Source organism: Camelus bactrianus, chromosome 10, assembly GCF_048773025.1.
Source record: "Camelus bactrianus isolate YW-2024 breed Bactrian camel chromosome 10, ASM4877302v1, whole genome shotgun sequence".
Taxonomy (NCBI): Eukaryota; Metazoa; Chordata; class Mammalia; order Artiodactyla; family Camelidae; genus Camelus; species Camelus bactrianus.
In genome coordinates, this window is record NC_133548.1 from 43688192 (window position 1) to 43706648 (window position 18457).

Below are 18457 nucleotides of genomic sequence, written 5' to 3' on the forward strand. Positions count from 1 at the left end.
TAAAAAAAAACAAATTCCTATCCTTGGAAGTCCAGTAGCCACTATGCCATTCCTCCCAACCAGAACACAGCCCAGTGCCCTGGGCCCTTCCCTCCCTCAGGGCTCTCCCCCCATATCCTCTGGGGTTGCTCCACTGAGTTAACTTTTTTACCTGTCGAGATTTACACCTGGCAAGTTCCTGACTAGACCTTCCCTCAAGCCCAGGGTAAGCTGTTGGGGCCTGCTGACACCTCACATCATGGATGTAAACACACTTACCTCTGGTTTAAATAGTTCCTCGGGGCCCTTATTTGCAGTGTTCCACTTTTTGAAACTTCCCTCCAGTTCCTCCTCATTGATTGAGAGAGTTCTTTCCGAAGGGCCTGGAAACATTAATGCAGAAGAGATGATTACCATTATGTGATTTGTTCCGAAACCTCTAATTGTATCACAAAATCCCAACGTTATTTCTCCATTATTAAGAAGGACAAAGAGGGGGGAAGAGTACAGCTCAGTGGTAGAGCACGTGCTTAGCACGCACAAGATCCTGGGTTCAATGCCCAGTGCCTCCATTAAATCAATCGATCAAATTACCTCCCCCTATCAAAAAATATATATCCATTACAAAAAAGGACAAAAAAAAAAAACAAATAAAGGTATGCTAACAGTGTGGTTCAGAATATTCTTCAGGGCATCTGAGCCAAGGGTTGCCATGAGGGTCACCTCAATGTCAAAGCTCCTGCATGGAACAGAAAGAAGCACCCCCTCATCATTCCTCTCCAACCTTCTCAATTCCTTGGACACAGGCAATCAGGCCCTGACCTAACCCAGGATCTCAAAGGACTAGAGAAAACAGAGCTGTGACATGTGTGTGGGGGTGGCAGGGGCCCTGGGTGGCAACTAGTCAGCCACAACTCGGGCTTGGCTTCTTCCCAAGATGAGGCAGCAGCTCAGCCGGAACGAGGCCCCTGAACACCCTCCAGCAGTCCTCTCCCTGAATAGCTGTTTCCTTGGGTCTGTGATGGGAGCCCAGGCCCACGGCGAGAACAAGGCAGGCAGCCTGGCATACGCTCCACAGTGCCCAGAGAACAGTGATGCGGCCTGAGCGGTGCTTTCCGTCTAGGCAGCAGATATGAAACACAATCAGCTCTCGCTCTCCCTGCCCTGTGACCTCCTGGGGGAACCCAGGGGCCCAGAAACTCAAAGAAGGCTCTCCAAGTGTCCCAGAGTCTGCTGGGGAAGCTTTTAGATTCTCTGGGAGGTGGAAAAGCTCTAATCCCCAGTGAGGGTACTAAACTGACTTCTGATCCAGGTTTGACCACACTCACTGCTGCTAAGAGAGATCCTAGGAAGATGCATAGATCTTCCACGAGTGAAGATTCCCAGTGGTTCAAGCTGAAGGCTTTCTTTTCTTGGTGACCTGGATAGTCCCCGGAAGTTCTGAACTGCCTGCCATTTAGCAAAATTTCTGCAAATCAACAGCTGCCAATTGCCCACTATCCAAGACCATCTAGCCAGCTCTGTTCTTCAGCAGGGCATTTTCCCAAATAAAGATGAAAAATCTGGGGGAGGGTATAGCTCAGTGGTAGAGCACGTGCTTAGCATGCACAAGGTCCTGGGTTCACTTCTCAGTACTCCCATTAAAAAAAATAAATAAATAAAGATGAAGAATCTTCTGTCAGGATAGTCCCTGGATTTAACCCAGTGTAGACGGAATATCTCGGGGAGACAATGTAGGCTCCCCTTTGCCCTTACCTTGAGTTGCCATCACGATCTCCTTCACCCTTCGGTACTGGTTTAACAGCCCAGTAAGCTCCTCTATCCGGCGGTCCTGTCACAGGGTGAGATAGATATCTATATAAACAACACTGGTGGCACCGGTGGTGACTTCATTTGGGGCCCCAGGCTACGTTCTGGGCACACTAAGAAGAAATGCTATGTGGAACCCACAGGACATTCCAAAGGGAAACACAGTGTCCAGCCCCTTCCCAGAACCTGGGTTCTTACTGGTCTGCCTCCTAGGCCACTGCAAGCACTCCTGCCTATAGCTGAAGGCTGCGAGCCCGATCTCTAGTCATAAAGCAATCCCTGTTTGGCGTAGCCTTCGAGGAGCTTAAACATTTCCAGGAGCAGGAAACTCACTGTCTCCCTGCCCTCCTAAGGTAGCAACTGAAATCTGCCTCCTGATACCGATGGTGTCCTCTGGAGCCACATGCCACACACACACACACACACACACGACTAAAATAAAGCCGTCATCTTTATCCCAATATTCTTACCCCCTCCTTAGGAGTCTGAGATTCCTTACACAAAAGAGGAAATTCCCAGAGGGATCATTTCTTTCAGCAAAGGCTAGGGACTCGGAAGGCCACACAGACTTAGAGTTAAGGTTGGGTATGACCCTCGCTCTGGCTATCTACTGTGACCTGAACTTGAGCAAAACCACTTAAGCACTTTGAGTCTCAGTTTCCTCATCTGTAAAATACAGAGTTGTGATCCTCTGGAGCTGATGTTTGTGCCAGGTAGGTGTTCCAACATTATAGAGGTGGCTGTCTTATAATTATGCAGGAATTCAATGTGAGGGACATAAGACGACAGGGTCAGCTGACAGGTCTATCAGGAGTGTCACGGTGGGTCTGCCTGTGAGGGGTCTATCACCAGACTGTGCACACGGGAGACTGGCGGCCTGTTCTCAAGCTCTGCTAGCCATGAACAGGCATTGCCTTAATCTGTCTTTGGGGGATTCCATTTAGGCACAATTCCCAGGCATCAAAACAGGTGGCTGAGCTGAGTTTCCAGGAGGCAGAGGTGGTTCTCCTGACACTTCCCTGAGTCACTGGCCTGATGGGCACAGCCCCATCCAAAACAGCAGCAACCAGCAGGGACCAAACAGAACCAGAGATGTCAGCAGAGAAAGGACAGGGCCGTCCAATGGCCATCTTACCTTATCTTCGTTGGCAACAAGCAAAGTTTCCATCCCCATTTTCAGACGTTGAATTTCTTGGTCTAAAGAATTCAGGTGTAGGAAGAATTATTTATGTAAATGCAGGCAGCTCTTCCCACACATTAAGATGCTAAGACTTTCCGTGTGAACAAACTGCACGTGGGCTTCTTTATGTCCTTCAAGAGACCACGATGGTACTGGCATAGAGTCAGTTTCATTAAATATTTGCTAGACTATTAAACAAGTGAACCCAGTATTTGTCTTCCTTATAGACACTTGTGGGGGCAAAAAAACCAAATGCCATTAACCCAAAGGTGACACAGAGGAACCTCAAATCTTTCACAAGCAACATCCCACAAGGAAACAGACATTTATCCTTTATAACTTGAGCAGGCATGTCCCTGGGCTGCTAATGAGTTTTACAGAGAATCATACAATCAGTCCCACGGATTGTAGCAAAGGAAAATTTAAAATAAGAAGAAACAACATCTACAGCTGAATGAACTGAATGCCATGGGAAAAGAAGTGACTATGTAAAAAGTTAATTGCAAAGGGAACAGTCAGAGGTGACTAACAACGTTTAGATACATCTGTAACTATATTAAGATAAACCCTAAGGTTAAAGAAAACAATGCTACTTCATCACAAACCTACAGAATTGCCCTGTGGGCCAAGCCATCTGCCTCAGTCTATGATGGACAACACGGGGCCACCTCTCATTTTGGACCCAAGAGGGACTCTTAAATTCTTCCCCAATGTGTCTGGAGAGCCAGGTCAAAGGCCAAAGCCTGAAGGAGCTGGGGGGGGGGGGTGGTATTCTGCCAAAGTACTGAGGGCTAGGAATTGGCACTGAGTTAAATTTTCCAAATAAGCCCTGCACCCATCCGCAAACTGGGAACTACAAAGAGAATAGGGACGTCTGTGTAAGAACAGAACAGGAGACAAGGGCACAGAAGTACCTACAGGCACCCCATCTCCTTCCAACAAGAACCGGAAGAGTGGATTTACGGACTTGGTGTATATAGTCGTAGGGATTAATTCTCAGAGGAAAGTACAGAGTGCTGCTCATTATCTTGGGCTCTTGGCAGCTGAAGATTAACTTTGCAGCCCAGTTTGTGGTGGGAGAGGGCAGTAAGCTTGAGATGAAGATGGGCAAACCTTGATGCTGAGCAGCAAATGACCCAAGGACCAGCTCCAGGAGGTACCTGATGGTGGAACAGGGTAGGGCCTGGAAGGCTTGGGCTGCGGGGAAACATGGGGTGTGGGGGAAAGCCTGCCTGGCCTGGAAGTCATGGCCTGGGGAGCTCTCCATCCAAGTTTAGCATCACAGATAGTCTAGAGTATCTTAGAAGTAGCCTCATGTTAGGCCTTGGCAGACAGGTGACACACTCAATGGCTTGGGAAGACACTGAGAAAGGCTGGCGGAAGGATGAACATACTGGTTATTAATTTCCTTCTCCAGCCTAAGCCACTGTGTCCGGCTGCATGGCTTCCCCACCTCAGCCAGGGACCCAGGCTGAGCAGGGCTGGGGCCAAGATGAGGCTCGGTAGTAGGGCCAATCCACAGGGCTACGTGACCTCCTCCAGCAACATTTTGGAGAAGCTGGAAAGTGTGCGATCATTTTGTATACAAGGCAACAGTTGTAAATATTAAATACATATTAATAAGAATATTTGAAGATTTATCCTGTACCTTATTTCTTAATAAACTTTGTATTTTAGGGCAGCTTTAGGTTTGCACTAAAATTGAGGGGACTTACAGAGAGTTCCCATACACCCGCTACCCCTACACAAGTGCCACCTCCCACACTATCAACATTTAGTACCTAATGGTACATTTGTTTCAACTGATGAACCAACATTAGGGTTCACTCTTGGTTTTGTACATTCCGTGGATTTGAACAAATGTATAATGATATGAATCCACTATTACAGTGCCTTATCCCTTTGTGTGTGTTTCACCACAATTAAAATGTACCGCACACATCCATTCACACGGACTTGTTCGTACACGCATGCTGCACACAGCCGTACACACACTCACCCAGAGACACACATGCCCTCTTACAAGAGAGGGCCCAGGGGCAACTGCATTCGGTCGCAGTCGAGCCAGTTACCTTTCTCTGCATGGTCACTGTGGAGAGCTGTGGTCCGGGACAGCTGGCTGTGCAGACGCTCGATTTCTGCATCCTTCAAGGCCACCTGCTCTTGCAGCTGGGCTACCTCAGCCTGGAAGAGCAACAGAGGCGCTGGATCAGCTCAGAGGACAACCAGACCACGACAAAGTACCTCAAGTCGGAGCCCAGGGCCAGTGGGCCCCAGGACATGCTAGGAAGTTAGGAGCAAAGGTGCCAGAAGTGAGGTGAGCCATTAGAGGTCTCACTGCCATCTCCACAAAGCAGAGCTCTGTCCAATGAACGCACTCTTCCTGGCCATTCTGGCCATGCCCAAGGCTCTGGCCATCCACCTGCTCTCTCTCCTGCCTCCTCCTACTTGACCAGGCGCGTTCCGTCCTCTGCCTTCTGTAGCCCAAACACCACTGAAGCCTGAGGAAGTGGGATTATGTGCAATGGGAGGGCTACCCTTGGTCCAAAGATGGATATTCGCTTTCTGGACAGGCTCTTCCTTCCCCCAAAATAGTCCAGCAACAGCATGTCCATGCAGCACTGTCACAAGAACACACAGCTTTCATTTTTCCACCTCATCCAGGAAACACAGCAGAAGTCAAATCACTACTAGGAGACAAAGAGTGAGCCCAGAGTTCCCTCCCTCAAACTCTCCCACCCTGAATGCACAGCCACTGCCTCTGCCCAGCCTCAGACACCTATGCTCCTTTACCCCAATGTAATTACAGACGTGCATTCAGGTGTGCAGAGTGTACATACTTTCACAAATCAGGCACGTAAGCACAACACAGTTGCATAAACACATTCACAGGGGCAGCTGCGGTGTGTGGTTCCCAAGTCTCTACTAAGTCTAGCAGAATAAATCTTACACCTAACAGTAGCTGTGGCTGCCCATGCCTTCCCATACTCAGCACTGAGGACGTCACATCCCAAGAGGCACACTCACACTGGCTTTGGAGTCCAACAAACTTGGATTCTCTCATTTCCTAGTTAGGTGACTTTGAGGAGGTGAGTTAAATGGAGTCTTGTCTCATCTATAGAACCAGGAAAATAGCATTTACCCCACGGGGCTGGAGTGAGGATTAAACATGATAATGGTTACGGACAACTTAGCCTAATGCTCAGCAGATAGACAGTTCTCAATAAATTTTATTTACTATTTACTATTGTTGCTCTCCCCCTGTTCCCTCCCTACAGATAACTAGCCAGGTCTTTGAGCATCAAACCAGACTAAGCAAGGGAGGTGAGAATGGACTCCCAGCCAATCAACAGAACACACAGAAGCTTCTACTCTGGGCACCATCTCCCCATGTGGTAGCCCAATCACGTCCCACCTTTATTCCTCAAGGTTATGGTACGGGCTGGTCCTTTCCCAAGATAATCTTGGAACAGCTCGAGTAACCAAATGAGCACTGGTTCTGTTGTTGACTCTACCAGCAAACAGGCCTGTGTACAGTTTCAGGACACATGGACTGAGCACCTACTCTGAGGCCTGCCTCTGGGTGAGGTCATTTATTCAAAACTCTGCAGATCAAGTAACTGGGCCCAACTTCCTGAATGCAATTTCCACAGTGTAGGCCAGAAACGGCAGGTGCTCTGTTAGGCTTATAGAGGCATCTGCCCCAAGCCGGGAAGTCTAAGTCGACAATAGCCCAGAGGGAACCCAGGGCAAAGCATGCTATTGCCATGGCCACTGAAGCTCCAGCCACGTGGCAAGAGGTCTGGGACAAAGATGAGATAGGCACTCAGCCCCACTACAAGTGCTGGGCTTTCTTAAGCCCGGGAGCATGCCCTACTGCCGCTGCACTGAAAGGTGAGTCACATTTAGGGACTGAGAAGCTTTACACAGGAAACTGAAGAACTTTCAAAACAGGGCAGGTTTTTACTGCAGGGAATTAGGACGAAGAGGGGAAAGAGCATGAGTTTTGGAATGACATAGATCCAGATCCGAACCTCACCTTGCCTACTCTGAGCCTCAGTTTCCTTACCAGTCAAATGAAGATAATCAACCGACAGGCCTCCCTGGGTTATTGTATGGACTGAATGAGAACCTTTGGGCAAAGGGCTTGATCCGTTCCGGCACACACGAGGGGCTCCAGACCTGGTCATTACTGCATAACCTGTCGAGTCTCAAAGGTCTACAAGCCAAGGCCAAGTACTTGGGTGATTTAAAAGAGTTGTTCGGTTTTGTAAGAGAAGGTGGTGTGAACAACTTCAAAGGAGTCGCTTGAGGGGATCACAGTGATGGAAGGTCCTGAGCTATTTGAGAGTCAGTCATCCTAGACCTGGGGACTGTGAAACAATCCACAAGGGCACCCTTATGCTAGAGCAGGCAGGTAGCTAGGTATGAGCAGAGAAAGGGGGACACAGGCCAAATGGCAGGAACTGGGCAAAAAAGGAGGGACACGGGCCAAATACAGGAAACCATACATGATATAAACAACAGGGGTCCTTGGGCAGATAGAAGAAAGCAGGAACTTTTGGACTGGTAAGAAATCACACATTTTGGGGTGATAAGTGACCTGGAGGCAGATGAAGAAAAGTGGAAAAAGGCAGAAATCCCCAGTGTCCAGATGTAACCTTTTGCTCATTATGCCCTCATTTCAACAGAATTAGCCTTGCAGATCAGAAGTACCCATCATGCACCGACGCCATGACCCTTCCGATCCAGACTAAATAAGGACAAAAATCCCTCCTCCCCTTGGGTAGGGGTGTTGGGATGAACATCAGGGAATATGACCCCAAACCCTTCCCTCCCCAGTGAATATTCCACCCATTCATTTTTACAGCCTATGTAAGCATCTTGCCAAAGAAACTCAGGGCAGCTGCTCACCTGAGCCTGTCTGCTCTCCCCTTGAGAGCGAACTATCACTTAATAAATCCTCCCTTTACTTTCTTGACCTTTGTGTCTTGTCTCTGAATTCTTTCTGGGAGGAGTCAAGAACCTAATTGCCAGCAACACTTAGACAAAAGCAGAGCTACAGATGAACAAGCAGATTGCCTAGGGCTGGTGCTGACTAGCTGTAAAATCTTCGCAAAGTTATCTAACTACTCTATGCCTCAGTTTCCTCATCTGTATAATGGTTAAGAAAATTATTTTACATTTATACAACACGTTCAGAGTTTCCTTTTACTAGCATGGTATAAAATTGTGTATAAATTATCAACACTAAAAATTAAGAGAGAGAGAGATAGACCCAAAGAGAGAAATGCCTGGAAGGTAATATTAATAGTGGTAGCTCCTGGGTAGTGTGTAAGTGATTTTTATTTCTTTAATTTTTTGTGGTTTAAAATGATCTATAATAAGTATTATTGTTTTTATCATTATTAAAAGTTACAGAGAAAATAAAACTGAAAGTACAAACTAGAGGTTGAGAAAACTGTAAGATGAAATGCCCACCGCTGAGGCCATCCAGTAACCCACGGGGGGCGCTGCAGAACCCTTAGTGGAAAGGCAGGTGTGCACCCATCCAAGGCAGCCCAGGCCAGCTCCTCAGGCAGGAAAGCTGCCTCAGGGTTTTAGAACTTCCCTTCCCCAACCCTAGCACACCCCACCCCCATCCCCAGAGAACTCTAATTCTGTATTTTAATGTGAAACTTCCTCATGCTTAAGTGACAGCTTATTTAACATTTTTTTAATACAACGTTCTGGCCAAAACAACAAACGTATAGGCTGAATCCATCCATCTCAACTACTACAGGAAATGAAGGAAGAAACAAAGGAGGGAAAGAAAAAATTTACTTCACAGAAGAATCTATCGTTGGTGTCCTTTAAATAGCAAGCTCCCCAGTTCGACAGAAACATGATTTGGTTTTTTTAAAACCACAAGTATATATCATCTTTTTAGGAATTGCTAAAAATAATGCATGTCTCTTTTTAGAACTTGATGATTAGAGGGACTGCAGGATTTAAAATGATGCAGCCAAGATAATGTTGGCATTCAACTGCCCCAGGACTCATCACTCCCTCACAGAGCCCCTGCTCCGCCCAGCACCAGCCTGGGGCGCTTTGGGACAGAGAGAGGAAGGAAACTCAAGTGATTTCAGCAGCTCACAACCTCATGGGCTTTCCCTGTGAGAAGAGCCCTGCTGGATCAAATCTGTCTGCTTGCACAACCTGGGCACTGTTGCGTGTGCCCACAGTGGGGTCAGCTCTCATTTCTCAAGCTTCGGCTACTGCAAAGCCCGAGCTTGGACACGGACCCTCCCCACTGGGCCCCCGTGCCTCTCCATTAAACATCAGAACCGCCTTTTACCTTGGTGGCTTTCAGTTTCCACTCATACTGATTCCGTTCATTTTCCAGCTCTTCCACCTTGACTTTGAGGTGCCGGAGCTCTTGCAGCAACTCCTAGAGGGGTGAGGAAGAAAGACAAAGCTCTGATGATTACAGAGCAGGCTGTTCCCTGGCTCTAACCCTGGTCAAGCTCATGCACAGAGGACACCAAGGCAGGAGCAACTGCGTCATGCCCACACTGCAGCTCCCATCTTTAAACACGGTCTTTGTTTCAGGAAAAGCTGTATGGCCATTAAAAAATAAAGACCAGGGAGTTCCAGACAGAACACAGAGAAAACTTTCTTCTTCTCAGAACCCATTCTGCTCACCCCTTTCTGACATCAGCGTTCCCTGCAGGGTGTGCCCAAATCACCCCCGTGTGGGTGGGTAGGGGGCAGGGCAGGCAGGATTTGGGAGCAAGAGAAACAGATGCAGAAACGAGGCAGCTTCTTCCAAACAAGGTAGGGAGAAGCAGGCGAACTGGGGGCATCTCTCTTGCTGGGGGCGGAGGAACCCAGAGGAGGGGTTGGTGATCCTGAAAGGCTTCACAGAGGAAGTGACAGCCAGGAGGATTGATACAAAACACCAAAAGGACAAACGCTGAGTGTGAGATGTCAAGGCCGGTTGGGGTGTTCCAGTTCAGAGGAGGGGGCTGGCTTGAAGAAAGGAGGGAGGGAGGAGGTGTCTAGGAACAAGGCAAAGACAGCAGGCACAAAGGGAGATAGCCTGCTGGGCGAGAGCAGATGATGGGCAGCATTTTGTGGGAAATGAGGCCTGGAGAGTAAGGAGGGACCCATGGTAAAGGCTTTGGGATAAGAATATGATGAGTTTTGATACCATTCTCTAGGCAGTAGGGAGCCACGTGAAGGTTGCTGAGTAAGGAAGGCACATTCCAACAACTTGCCCATGGGGGACCTGGAAAATCAGGCCTTATCTTCTGACCCCAGGACCCCTGCTTTTTAAAGTAACCCCTCAGTAAAGATGACACCACTCGGCACCTTTGTCCCAAATCTAGGTTCCCTTAATGGACAAACAGTCCTGCTGACTGGTTTCTAACAGAAAAATTAGTATAAATGTGATTACTTTCATAGGCTTTCTGAACTCCAGACTCACAGGACAAACTTCCCACTTAGCATCTCTACATGGACGGCACGTAGGCATCTTACAACTGTCATGGCCCAAGTGGAACTCTCAGCGCCCGCTCTGAGACACCCCTGTCTCACCGAAGGGCATCTCCACCCACGTAGGCAGCTGCGCCAGGAACCTGGGCTCCGGCCCATTCATCTCCTTCTCCTCTGCCACCCCTACATATGAAAGTTAACCCCAAGCCTTGTTCATTCCACCGCCAAGGAAATCACTTCAGTCTCTCATTTCTTTCCAACTCAACCAGCACTCGTCCGATCGAGCAGTTCGTGTTAACAGCCTGGACAGTCTTTCCACTGGTTGGTCCTCTGCTGTCTTGCTCTTCTTGAATCCACTGACCCCCATGGCATCCAGGGAAACAATACGACTAAAACACAAATCTGACGCTGGCCCCTCCCTTGCTCCTCAAAGCTCATAAACTTTAACCCATGACCAACACAGGCTGGCCTGGCCCAGCACCCTGCCTGCCTCTTTATGACTGTTTCTCCCCAGTTAGGCCCCAGCCAAACCACATACTTTTTGGTTCCTCTTTCTGACTTGGACTTTCACACACACCGCTCGCTCTGTCTGGGATCCCTGCCCATCCTTCAGGCCTCCCGGAGCTGTTATCCCAACCCCCGCATCTCATCCCTGTCATCCTCTCTTGTGACATCCTGCATTATCTCCTACATCATTTGCAATTAAACATTTATTGGCATGACTGCTAAGGGCTACTTCTCCTCTACTGTGAACTCTGAGTCTTGCTAACCTCTGGCACATAGTAGGTATGCATTATCTCCTGCTAAATGAACGCATGAAATTCAAGCCATCATTTCACTCGCCTGGAACTCTTTGCATTCTGAGACAATCCACAAGAAAGTTACATCGTTTACACTTGAATTTTGTAGGGATATTTACTAAGATTTTCTTAGAGCTAAAGTGAACATTTGTTGACGCCTTTTTTAAAAAAAAAAAAAGTCTTCTGAGCTAAGATTATTGCCTCCGTGACCTGCAACATTAGACTTTAAGGCCTATCGTGACTTACAGCAGACCTAGGATCATTTTCTGAGAACACTTCTGGCCCTGCCTGAGGGGACACCGGGCCTGCTGATGGCAGAACCTAAAGTGTGCAGGTTACTGTGGAGAAGCTGCCACTGTGGGGACACAGACAGAGCACGATGATCTCCAGGCGCCTAACCCCTTGGGCGTATCCTCTGCCTTCTGAACTATCTGCTGCCCACTGTGGGCTATAAACACAGGAGCACACTGTAACTTCTTTTTACGAGTCTCTCTGGGGTGACCCACTCGCCGTGGGGCACGCCCAGCACCCTCTCAGAGCTTCCCTTTCCAAATCTACACCTACATCCTGACTCATGTTTCCCACCCATCGAGCGTCTCCCCTCATGCCCAAGTCTGGATAGAGATTTTCAACATGCTCCCCAGTCCAGTATAGATCATGGCAACTTCCTATGGACATGAGTACTGTGACCTTGACCTTCCCTCAGGCTTCAATAGTGGGCCTTGGAGACACAGGCTCATCGCTGTGCAGCCGCCACCATGTAGGACCTGGTGACACCAGTGCGAGGGGCCCTGAGGTGTGAAATCCCTCACAATGGTGTCCCCAGGTCCTGCGTGATGGCAGCTATGTGACGATGTGGGAGAACTTTTCCGGGAAATCCAGATTATGACAATTGTCACAATATATGGAAACTTGTGTTCTATTTTCTCACTGGGGATAAATCTCTTTAAAAATGAGCTTGAAATGATTCTTTCATGATGCTGTTCTTTTCCTTAATTAAAAAAATTTTTATGTATTTATTTATTCTTTAAAATCACATGGAATGAAACTTCATTTAATCTCCCAGCCCAGGAGAAAGAAAGGGTCTGGGTCATACCTGGGAAGGGGAATCCTGAAGCTTCCTTTCGCCCCAGTGCCCCAACACTCAGGCACCTGACATACCTCATTCCCAGCCCTGAGGGAGGGGAGTGCTGCCACCCGCCAGAGGGTTGGCCTCACCGGCTCAGATCCTGCTCTGGTGAGGGTCACAGAGGTCAGCTCACGTCTGGTGGAGAGTGAGTCCCGAGCTCTGCCCAGGGGGAACCACAGCCCCGTGTTAAGCCACCACACACTGTCCTGGTTAGGAGAAAGCCCAGCCCCTCTGCCAGTGAATCGCCCCACACACGCATGCGCTGATATACTTAAGCGTGCTTCCTACAGGCGACCCCTCCCAACAGGCACAGTCCTGGCTGCGGGCCTGGGGCGGGGCTGCGGCCTCCTCCTCGGGGCGGCCCCTACTGAGGGAGAGGCGCTCTTGAATCTGCCTGTGGATGTCCAGCTGCAGCCTACACATCTGCTCCTGCAGCTCACTGATCACATTCAGAACCGACTGTAGGGAGGGAGAGAAAGGAGAAAAAAGCACTCAGGGTCAGTCAGCTCTCAGGCACAGCACTCCTCAGGAGGGCAGCACGGACAGAAGGACGGACGCGTGCAGAGGGGCAGCGGGCGAGGAGTGGGCAGCACCCAGCAGTTGCTGTCTGTGACCACCTGCTTTCTTCACAGGAACCAAAAGACGTGGCATCTTTCCCGAGTTCTGCCCCATCTGTGGGCCTGTCTTGCAGTTTGAACAGCCCCCTGGCTGCTCCTTCGTGCCATACTGGGGGCCATCCTTGCACGTCAATATCTGAAGCTCAGAGTCTCTCAACAGCGGAGACAGGTTTAAACGGTTCACACAGACACTTCCCTTCTACCCAAGCCCATGCTACACTTGCCAACTCTGTCCCCAAACACGCCATTCTGCTGTGCACAGGGGACAGACGGCGCACAACACACTCATGCATGCTTATATGTCCCCAACCCTAAGCTCTTCCTCGTACCCGATGCCAAATCTTACTCCTTCGCTTCCCACTCCAAAACTGACTCCTTCGCAGCCTCAAGAACATTTTGGTCTTTCAGGGCAACTTTGGAAAATCCGCAACCCTTGGAATCCATACCTACTCGATTCTGACCCTTGCACTAGCAGCCCTATTGGGCTTTCCTTTAACTACTCTGCAGACATTGAGCGTCAATTCTGCAGGGACCCAAGGCCACAGGAAGCAATGGCGCTCACAGGTGAGTGGGGAGAGAGACACAAATAACAGTCACAAAGAGCTGTAAGTGCTCTGCTGAGAGGACCACAGGGCTTTCAGGGAGTAGCGAGTGACTGCTTCTGCCTAGGTCAAGAGGAAGGGATGAGACGCGCCTAAGCGATGTCAAGTAGGCATGTTCTAGCCCCTTTGCCTGGGTGTGGGAGTAGAGGAGACGAGGAGTGACGGGCATGGGGAACAGGGTGGATGACGATGCCACTCATGGCAGCAACAAGCCCAAGAGGCGGGGAGGACTGTGAGCATCCTATGGGGAAGGTATACAGAGTTAAGGAGACAGTTGGCCATAGAGCCAAACAGAGCCCAGGGTGGGTGGGGTGGCAGCCAATTCAAGCGTTTAGCCCCTCCCTGCCCCCCCTTTACTGGTATTCTGAACACCCGTATCTGGTACTGAGAACCATGCTAGAAAGAGGTTTTCCATCCGCGAGAGAAACAGTGTTTCCTAAAAAAAGAAGAGCTCCTCCCCCATCATCTTGTTGTCCTGGGTGGCAGACGGACCTGAGGGTCTGGGTGGCAGCTTGGGGCTGAGAGGGGCCTGGGCTGAGGCCCCGAGGCCAGCCTGCTCTACTCCCCAGGGATGCCACTTGAGAGCACAGTGAGTGCAGCCATCGCTGTCATAAGGGGGCCCGGCCCCTAGCCTCCCAGCAGCCCTCCCAGCTTAGCCTAGAGGCACTTCCTTACCAGGACTGCAGGATTGGGTTGGGAAATCAAGGTGACCCTTGCGGGCCTGAGTAAGTGCGCTGGACCCCAGGCCTCTACCCAGCTCCGCTGTTGCTGGTCCCTGAACCCTGGTGGGACACTTACCAACGGGCTGGGACCACACCCGCGCTCTGACTTCTCACCTGCAGACACTGGGCTGTCACTTGCCCTTTGCTTCATGTGCCCCGGGGCTGTGAACCCCTTGCTGCCTGAGCTCAGATGCCTAACAAGGGCAGAGGATTCCTGCCTGACTGGCCTCAGCCACTAGGAGTCACAGTCTCGCCCTGTCTCTGCTGCCCATGAACTTGGCCATGACGGGGAGACCGCCTACGTTCATTCTGTTCCTGATTTTTCTCCTAAGAAGTCTCAGTCTTTTGGTGCTTTGATCGTTCAGCAGGTAGAGCCACAGGATTACCTATGAGGACTGAGAAAGTGGAGAGGGAGGCATTAAAGAGGGAGGAGAGGAGCTGGAATTGGCAGTCCCAGGTGGAGGGATTAGCTAAGCACAAAGGGAAAGCAAGGTGGGGATCCAGGTAGGTTTCCAGATAAGAAACAGGACATCGAGGGAGATCCTCCCCGATGGTCTTGTTCTTCTCTGTAAAGGAGGCAGCCAGGTTGCCTGCTAAAAAGGACACAGCAGTGAAGCAAAAGGGGGTCCAAATTTAGAACAGTCTCTATGAGGCATGGGAAGAAAAAAGTTAGCTGTGGATAAAAGCAATGCTGGAAATTAACCAGCATTGAGGTGGTTTTTTTTTAAACATCTAACCATCTAATCAAGAACACTGGGGCAGAAGGAAGAATGAAGGTTTATTAAGGATGGAGTCAAAAGCAATCCCTCAAGGTAACGATCAGCCTTCATCTTCTCAAAGAGGAAGACTCAGCCTCTGACCAGTGTCGAAGCTCTGACGAGTCACAGTGGGATGCAGTGAAACGTGAACAGGCTTCGAACCCCTGCAGACCTGGCTTTCATCCAGTCTGCCACTGTCTTCACTGAATTGACTGAGACTTAGTAAGTACCTGGCATGGGACCTGGCACACTGAGGCCCTTGATAAATGTGAGTTCACTTTCCCCCACTGCTTTGCCTGTCGCAACCAAGCATTTGATTCACAAGAAATGAACGAGAGAAACTGGGAGAGCAACAGAAAATACCTCAAGGTCATAGGGCACAGTTAAGGCCCACGTGACACTGATCGATGACAATGAAAGCCCAGTGACTCCACATCCCCCAGGGTGCTCACCTCACTGGCCGCTCTCCTCCAGAATCTTTGGTCTCTCCTGGCCCATGGCCCTTCCAGTCTTCAGACTTGCTCTTCTCTCTCTTATGTAAGTTTCAAGAACTCCACTGCCCTCTCCCTTGTCTTGGTCCCTCTGTCATTACATCTCTCAAATGAGGAGTCTAGACCCACTGACCCTGATTTTCACCACCTCATTCCCGCCCTCAGTCTCCAGGGAGCTCTGCCCCCACCACACAAGGGGCACCACCTCTTCCTCAGTGGCCCCCTCCTGGTCACATCCACATGCGTGTTCTCTGCCCTCGAGCTGCGTGGCTCCCTTCTGACATGTTTAGCTCCTCACCTTCAGCAATTCTGCACTACTGAGGTTCTTCTGGCCCCTCTTGGACTCTCTTTCTGCCACCTTATCTGTCGCTCCAGTCTGCGTAGGTAGGTCTTTAAGAATCCCAACATCAAGTGCTCCATTTAGTTTGTCCTTGGCTTCCTGTCATCACAACTTCAAGTCCTTCTATATCAGCCTCCAAATGGTGGACTGAAAATGCTCATCAGACAGGAGGGCTATGGGCAGATGATGTGACCCTCTACAAAATATCTTCCTAGAGGTAGTCTTAAGGTACTATTCATTATCATTTGGGTAGCATATGCCTATTTTAGCTCTCGCCCTATATTCCTCTGCCTTATCCACACAAGACTATCCCAAGCAGTGGTTTTGCAATGCCTTGCTGAAGTGCGAGTTTACCAGGTCGACCACCACAAGATGCGTTCCCAGTTAAACCAATGAGGTCGATAGGATGTAACTCACTCTTAATGGACACAGACCTCTCTCTATTTTGTCTTCTAGCTCCTCATTAGCCATCGTTGGGTTGACCTCGAACTCAAAAGACCAAACTTTATAAAACCTTTTTAACTTTCTGTGTGAAGAGTAAGAGGAAGGAGGAGGAAGGGAAGGAGAAAGGAGAAGAGAAAGGGGAGGAGAAAGAAGATGAAGAAGAAAACAGTTACTTCCAGTTTTTCAAACTTGCTTGATTCCCTGATTCCTTAAATTTCACTTACAGCGAGCAGTTTAGGGACGGCTGTCCTGAGTTCTATGCCCTTGTCAGAGGCATCAGTGGAACCAAGCCCATTCTTTCTTTGAGCTTCTTGAGAGCATAACTTTCCATTGTCCTCAGCATTGTCCTTCTGTGTGGGGCTTGCCCTTCCTGGTGCTGCCCATGAAGGTGCACTTTGATCTGTCCTTTCTATCTTGTACAAGCCCCTTCAAAAACTAGCTGGTGCCTCTAAGCTTTTCCTTTTTATTGGTATTACTTGTGAGATTACATGGCCAGAATTCTATTTGTAAGTAGTTCAGTATTCTTGAGGCATCTCTTCTATTCTACTTCTGACCTTTCAAAGTATGATTTACTGAAGTCTAGGGGGCATGTCTGACTATGCTGAGTTTTCCCCTCCCTTGCTGTCATAAGCTCTCAAAACAACAATGGCCACTCTCTCTCTGGGTACCCATCACTTTTTCTTCATCGACTAGTTACCCCCTTGCTTCAGCATCAGAGCTAGAGTAGCAGTTTTCCTGCTTTTCTTTCTCTACATTCAGGGCCAAAACTACCAACAAGGTGGGGAGAAACAGAAACCAACCTTTCTTAATACAATATTGGAAACTGACTAGACCTCATAAAAACTTTAAAAAATAAAAATAAAAAACCAACCTTCCCCATACTTAGGTGTTTAGCTGGAGGAAGTTTTTAGCAGCTATCCAAATTGCTGCTCCCTTCCCATTACTGGCCCTTGTCTGCCTCCATCAGTCTGGGGATCTGTATCAGAAGTGCATCTACCTTCCTCCTCTGCTCTGTGTGACCACGTGGGCCCCCACCCCCAGCACCTCTGCACATTCTCCTTGAATTCTCCCCATCCACGGGGAGGTGTCATTTTCCAACACAACTACCCTCAGGCTTGGCACTTCAACTTGCTTTCAGAACTTTTTACCTCCAGGGCCTCCACCTCCTCTCTTAACAGGTCTGTTTCTCTCCCGTAAGGGCAGAGCCTTTTGGCACCTGTGTTCCACTGCTGGGACTCACATCATCAAGTCTGGGTGATATTTATGAAGTTCTTATCACTGTTCTGTAATCTCAGCTTCCTTTGTTTATTACTCCTGCTGCGCTAACCATCAAAGTGCTTTTTTTATGGTTCTTTCCTATGTGAAAACTACCGGGCACCTCCCATCATCCCAGGCTTTCCCAGCCCATCCTACGTGCTAAACTGGTTCACAATTTTACTTCGTGGCTTCCCTCACTCCTCCTTCATGCTCAGTTTAATATTTTCTGATGCTCTGACACATTGCTGGTGGACATACAACCTCTGTATCTGTCAGAATTTCCAGTGCATGTACCCTTTGACCCTTCAATTCCACTTCAATATCCTCACATGTCCAGGAGTATTCACAGTAGCATTATTTGCAATAGTAGACACTTCGGAACAACTTAAATGTCCACAAAGGAGAATTGGTTAAGAAAGAGACTCAAAGGACACAGAAAATAAACTGTGGTTACCAGGTGGGAAAGGTGAGAGGAAGGATACATTAGGAGTTTGGGATTACTAGATACACACTAATATAAATAAAACAGATAAACAATAAGGACCTACTGTACAGCACAGGGAACTGTATTCAATTTCTTGTAATGGAAAAGAATCTAAATAATACATATGTACGTATATGTTTAAAAAAGAACTGATTAAATAAACGAGGGCATAGTCAGATGTGAAATAATATGCAAACATAAATATGAACAAGGAAGTTTCTTTCAATGTACTTGATCTGAAGTGAACTCTACTTGACTGCTAAATTTAAAAAAAAAAAAGGTCCAGAATAATGTGCACTTGTGCAAAAATGAGGGAAAGAATTTAACCACATAAATCCGCTTGTCCAGGCATACGATAACTCTGAAGGA

General features: G+C 48.7%; 1 protein-coding gene across 24 annotated transcripts in view; it reads right to left on the bottom strand.

Moving 5' to 3' along the window:
• PPFIBP2 (PPFIA binding protein 2) overlaps positions 1–18457 on the bottom strand; it is a 147796-nt gene that overhangs the window by 33041 nt on the left and 96298 nt on the right. For 20 of the 24 annotated variants that reach the window (XR_012509701.1, XR_012509703.1, XR_012509702.1 and 17 more), the window contains 6 exons: positions 12662–12832; positions 9306–9398; positions 5041–5152; positions 2924–2985; positions 1735–1810; positions 259–362 (listed from right to left, as the gene is read on the bottom strand). Coding sequence is in view for 21 of the 24 variants with exons in the window: in XM_074372461.1 (XP_074228562.1) it covers positions 259–362; positions 1735–1810; positions 2924–2985; positions 5041–5152; positions 9306–9398; positions 12662–12832 (618 nt within the window). In the remaining 3 variants the exon portion in view is untranslated. The remainder of the gene's footprint in view (positions 1–258; positions 363–1734; positions 1811–2923; positions 2986–5040; positions 5153–9305; positions 9399–12661; positions 12833–18457) is intronic. The other 4 variants (XM_010964925.3, XM_010964919.3, XM_074372464.1 and 1 more) reach the window with 1 other exon arrangement.